The sequence below is a fragment of the Copadichromis virginalis genome, linkage group LG3 (assembly GCF_057382275.1).
Source record: "Copadichromis virginalis isolate Kocher_CV1m ecotype Utaka linkage group LG3, C_Virginalis_male_GT1.1, whole genome shotgun sequence".
NCBI classification, from domain to species: Eukaryota; Metazoa; Chordata; class Actinopteri; order Cichliformes; family Cichlidae; genus Copadichromis; species Copadichromis virginalis.
In genome coordinates, this window is record NC_140620.1 from 1364001 (window position 1) to 1370000 (window position 6000).

The window sequence follows — 6000 nt, forward strand, 5'->3', positions numbered from 1 at the left end:
AATGAGGGGGAGAGGGCGCAGCGGCGCCTTCGGTATGGCCGGCTGGTTAACAAGTTGGCAGTCCGGGCAGGACGCGCACCAGCGGCGCACATCCGCTCGGATGCCAGGCCAATAAAATCGGGCCGTTATTCGCTCCAGAGTTTTCTCGTAGCCCATATGCCCTGCCATGGGGTTATAGTGGGCCGCCTGGAAAAGCGTTTCCCGGCGGCCCTGCGGCACCAACAACTGGGTGTGTGTTTCCTCGGTCTGAGTGTCACGACTCACTCGATATAACCGGTCGTTTAATAAGACGAAACGCGGGTAGGTCTGCGCGGCCTCAGGGCGCACCACGTGACCATCAATAGCCATCACTTGGTCAAAGGCTGAGCGTAGGGTGCCGTCACGAGACTGCTCCAGTGGGAAATCACCCATGGGGGACACTTCCGGGGCCGGCGGGACGTCCCGTGAGGGACCCGCCGGCTCCTCCCCCCCGGAGTCGGTGTCGGACGACCCCGCGTCACCGCTGAATGCCGCGCACACGCTACACCCCGCTTCCGGTCGTGATCGCACCCCCGCGTACTGCCCCAGTAGCTGATGAAACCCCGGCCAATTGGTACCCAGAATCAGGGGGTGCGACAGGCGCGGGCTAACCGCCGCCGTTACTCTATGCATTTTGCCCTTATACTTTAATAACAGCGGCACTATGGGATACCTGTGAACGTCACCATGCACACACCTCACCTCCACCCATTCTGCCTCCAGCAATGCCCCGGGGCGAACCAAGCTTTGGTGTACGAGGGTCTGCGTGCAGCCCGTGTCCACCAACGCCTGGCGTATACCCCCTCGAGTCCTTACCGGAATACTGTATGTCCCTCCTGGACCGGGGGAGGGTGCTGGGGTGCCAGCAACATGAAACACCTGCCCCACTTCCATAAGCGGACAATCCCTCCTCAGGTGCCCCGGCTGCCCGCACTTCCAACACTCCGGCCCCGGCGTCTGTGCTGCTCTCCGTGGCTCGGGGGCGGCTCCACTTGGCTCGGCTGCCCTGGACGGCACCAACGCCGCGAAAGGGTTAGTAGGGCTCAGCGCCGGCAGCCGCTCTGCCTGCCCTGGTGCCGGCACACGGCGTCTCGGGGCCGGCACTGGGGCCTGTTTGTTCGGCCTCCGTCCGGCGTCCCCGGGTTCCCCTGCTCCAGCGGCAAGGTGGTCTTCCGCTAGCGTCACCGCTACCTCCAGGCTCGCGGGCCGGTGGCACCGGACCCATCTCGCCGTCTCCGCTGGCAATCCCTCCGTGAACTGCTCCAGCACCACCTTGTCCACCAGCTTCGTCTCGCCCTCCGATGCTCCTGGTTGCAGCCAGCGCACCGCCGCATCGCGCAGCTGCCGGGCCCAGGCGAATGGTCGGTCCGTTGTAGCCAGCCGACAGGCCCGGAACCGCCGGCGATGGTCTTCGGCGGTGAGCCCCAGCCTGTCCACCACCGCCCGGCTCACGTCCGGGAAGCTGCTCCTCGACGCCGGAGGCAGACTCAGGGCCGCTGTTTGTGCCTCCCCAGACAGCAGGGGGAGCAGCCGCGGAGCCCACTCCTCCCGCGGCCATTGGCAAGCCTCCGCCGTGGCACGGAAGGTCTCCAAAAAAACTTGTGGGTCGTCCCCGTCCCCCATCCGGGGCACCGACACCGACAGCGGCGAGGGCTTCGGCGTGGCAGCGGCCCCGACCAGCCGTTCCAGAACTTGCGTCTGTCGGTCCGTCTGCTCCCGCAGCGCGGCCAGGTGGGCACGCTGGTCGGCCGCCTGATCCCGGCTCATCGTCGCCATCTCCGCCAGCATCTGCGCCAAGAATTGCAGAGGCTGGGCGGGTGGCGTGGCCTGTGGGTCGGACATTTCCCCACCGGCACTGTCCCGGGTTTCGGCACCACTTGTAGAGTACACCCAGCACAGACACACGCACACACAGGCAGGTATAGCCAACTTCCACGTTTATTGATATATTTGTATTTTGACAGCTGACTCAGTCGCACCGTCTGACAGCTCGAGCCCAGCTGATCTCCCTTGGCCGCTCCTCCTCGTCTCACTATAAACACAGCGGAGGAGACCATCATTAGTCCATAAACAATATCAGCTGTTCTTACCAGCCTCGCGGCGCCGCCCCGTTGAGCCTTCCGCTCCACTCCTCCCCTGCAGCTGCGCCCGGGGCCACGCCTCCGCCACATCAACAAAAAAAGGAGTAGAGTTTGAGCTGCTGAGCCAGCATCTTTACACAGCCTGCACCTGGGGTCTTGCCTGGTGTGATAGACCCCAGCCTCTATGGATCTTGTACTCAGAGCTTGTTGCTGTGCTGTTATGATTAGTGCCTCTGTGCTGTATTTCAGTCCAGCTTTTTCCAGCCACTGGTAGGATTTCTGGGTATCATCTACTTCCTCTATCTGCCGGTGGTAACATACTGTGCAGGGGCCTGTCCTTCCATGATGGTTCCTCGCCTTCCTCCTCTTTCTTGAGTTTCTGCTGCCTAAGGTATTCACTGAGCACGCTGTCAGTTGGGGCCATCTTCCTCGTACTCGTGGATATTCGTTGTTTCATCATGGAATGTGGTGCTGACACTCACCAGTCCCTGGCCTCCTTCCTTCCATTTAGCATGCTGGACTCGGGGTGAAACCCTCCATGCATGGTTAGGAACTTTCTTGTCTTGATGTCAGTGGCTTCTATCTCCTCCTTTTGCCAGCTTATTATCCCAGCAGGGTACCTGATGACGGGCAGGGCTTAAGTTTTGATAGGCCGGATCCTGTTCTAACATTCAGCTGACTCTTCAGGATTTGCCTGACCCTCTGCAGGTACTTGGTGGTAGCAGCTTTCCCAGCAGCCTCTTTGTGGTTTCCATTTGCCTGTTGGATCTCCAAGTAGTTGTAGATGTCCTCTATGTCTGCAATGTTGCCTTAGTTAGATTCCCTAAGTTCCGCCTACCTTTCCTCTCTTTGTTGTCATCCGACTACATTTCTCCAGTCCGAACGATATTCCAATGCCGTTGCTGTATATCCTGGTGGTGTGGATCAGTGAATCGATGTCTCGTTCACTCTTGGCATACAGCTTGATGTCATCCACATACAGGAGATGGCTGACAGCTGCTTCATTCTGTAGTCAGTATCCGTAGGGACAGAGCATCTCCTTGATAGATGGTGATTGTGCTATGGGCTTGAAGTTGGCCTCTAGTGTTATACGCCACATTCCCATTGAGTTCGTGATGAAGGCTCTTAAAGTCCTGTTGATCTTGTACAGGTCTAGGCATTCCAGGATTCAGCTGTGGGGCATTAAGTCATAGACCCTCTTGTAATCAATCCAGGCAGTCTCGGCTGATTGTTACAAGTAGCTGGTGTTTTGCACCTCTGGTATTCTTGCCAATGAGTGGGGCACAGGAACATGTGTCTATTCATCTTAGCCACTATGATGCCTGACAGGAGCTTCCATGTGGTACTGAGGCAGGTTATTGGTCAGTAGTTGGATGGGACCGATGGGACCGATCCCTTCAAGACTGTCCGGCCAGTTGGATGGGACCGATCCCTTCAGGACTGTCCGCCCTACAGTTAGCCATTCTGGGTGTCTCTCGTCAACTAACAGCTGGTTAATTTATGCTGCCAGACGCTCATGGAGTGCAGTCAGCTTCTTCCACCAGTAGACGTGAGCCATACTAGTGTATGGCAAGGTGCTGGCCAAGGCTGTTAGTCGTTGTTTGGCAGTTTCCATGGACAGCTTGCTATACTTCTTCTTGGGCACCGTCTTTGTCACACCTTTCTGCAGCTCCGATAGTTGGCTAACCTCCCTCCTTGATCTTAGCCTCTAGTCTCCTTCTTGTGGCTGTTCAACCTGTAGCCAAGCATCTTTCTGATCACTGCTGCTGTACTGTAGATCAGCTTGTTAGTCTCGATAATCGTGGCTGTATGTATCGCATTTACATCATCTAGCAGATCTTCACATCTTGGTAACCAGCTACGGGGAATCCAGTTTTCAAGTTTTGCCATGATCCTATCTTTCAGGTCACTTCCTCTTGCACTATAGCACTTGGGGCTTGGTAAAAATCTCGGGTGGAGGTGATGACATCTCCCCCCTGACCTGTCGTCCTGGCTCCCCCTTGCCGTAGCATTTGTGTGGCACCTCGTCAATCTCTAGCTGTGAGAGCAATACCCTTCTTTCGAATGTTGGAACACTGAGCTATTAGTTGTTTCGCTGTCAGTGTGGGTGCTGGGTATTCCATAGGTCCCTCATCCTATTCATGTAACCCCTTCTGCCAGGGTTTCTTGTATAGCAGCATTCCAACAACGCCCTATTTTCATCTCTTGCCCACCAATGCCTTCTTGTTCCAGTAGTTGATCCGGGCGACGTCCGAGCTGGTATGCATATATACATACATACACAAAAGTGTATAAACCAACAATATAATATACAATCTAATATATATATTACATATACCCCAAAAAGTTGATTCTGTTCATCTGGATGTTTTCAGTGGGAGAAACGTTTCGTCACTCATCCAAGTGACTTCTTCAGTCTCAGCTGACTGCAGCTTTCAATCTTATAAACAGGACATTTGCATAATGACTGAAACCAGCCCACTGAAGGAACAATGGGCTGGGAGGTCAGTTCCTTAATCGTAATTATGCATATTCTCATGACCATTGATCAAAGACCACTGATCAAGCACCACTGATCAATGGCCATCAGTACCATTCACAGAGAGTTGGGCAATGGCTGCAATCACAGCATTGTAAGATGGCAAAATATGTACCCTTAGGCCCCCTCCTCGATTCAGAGATGGTCTTTCCTTTTTCACGTAAATGGCCTCCTTGACCCTACACTCAAACCAGCGTTCCTCCCTGTCCAGGATGTTACATCCTCATCATTGAAAGAGTGTCCACTGGCCTGTAGGTGTGAATAGACTGCAGAGTCCTGGCCTGACGAGGTGGCTCTTCTGTGTTGTGCCATCCTCTTAGCCAGAGGTTGTTCGATTTCCCCGATGTATAGATCCTGGCAATCCTTCTGGAACTTAACACCGTACACTATGTTACTCTGTTTGTGTCGGGGTGGACCAATTTTTGGCGCAGCGTGTTTTGGGGTTTAAAAGCCACAGAGACACAGTGTTTAGAAAAAAATGTGCCTCAGCTGTTCTGATACTCCTGACACATACGGGATCACTACAGGTTTTCACTTAGGCAGCAGTTGTCCTTCTCTCCTGGATCGGCTGGAGCTTAGGTTTACGGTACACATCAGCTTTTAAATGTCCTCCATTACTGATGGAAATCTCACAGTCTAAGAAGACTAACCTGACACTTTTCATATCCTCCCTGGTGAATTTGATGTGTCGTTCCACCGAGTTAATGTGATCTGTGAATTGTGGAACGTCCTGAGAATTGATTTTCACCCAGGTGTCATCCACATACCTGAACTCTCACCAGCAAGAACTGGTATCACCACCCAACCTGTACAGTGTTTTTTCAATATGTTCTTTATATTGTAAATTCTACTAGCAGATTGCTCCACTCTTTGCTTGATCTGTACTTTCCTCTAATTGCTGTGTTTTCTATTATCACGCTGATGTTTTGAGTGACTGAATCAGGAACTCTGCCTCCTATTCTTCTCACACTGGGTTTAATGAAAGAAGGTTTCTGTTTGTCCATTAAAGTTCTTTGTTTTGATCTTTTAAAGGATCCTGTGATGAACAAGAGCCTGGCTTGTCTCAAGGAGTCTCTCAGTGACCTGAGCAACACCTACACTACAGCTCTGCTGGCCTATGTGTTCACTCTGGCAGGAGACGTGGAGACCCGAGCTCACCTTCTGCAGCACTTAGACACAGTTGCAGTGAGGGAAGGTGAGTTATCCTTTAGCAGGACATCATTCAGGCTTTATTAGCATCACTGTGACTGTTATTGTGTTTGTAGGAGGTTTCCTCTACTGGTCTCAGACAGCAGCAGAAACATCAGCCTCCCTGTCAGTGGAGATCAGTTCTTATGTGCTGTTGGCCAAACTCAGCGCCTC

The 6000-nt window shown here is 53.4% G+C and overlaps 1 protein-coding gene across 2 annotated transcripts in view; it reads left to right on the forward strand.

The window, feature by feature from the left end:
- Positions 1–6000, forward strand: part of LOC146712217 (alpha-2-macroglobulin-like) — a 30010-nt gene that overhangs the window by 21681 nt on the left and 2329 nt on the right. For both annotated transcript variants that reach the window (XM_085451887.1, XM_085451888.1), the window contains 2 exons: positions 5671–5833; positions 5904–6000. The exon at positions 5904–6000 is cut by the window's right edge and continues 91 nt beyond it. In XM_085451887.1, the coding sequence (XP_085308013.1) occupies positions 5671–5833; positions 5904–6000 (260 nt within the window). The remainder of the gene's footprint in view (positions 1–5670; positions 5834–5903) is intronic.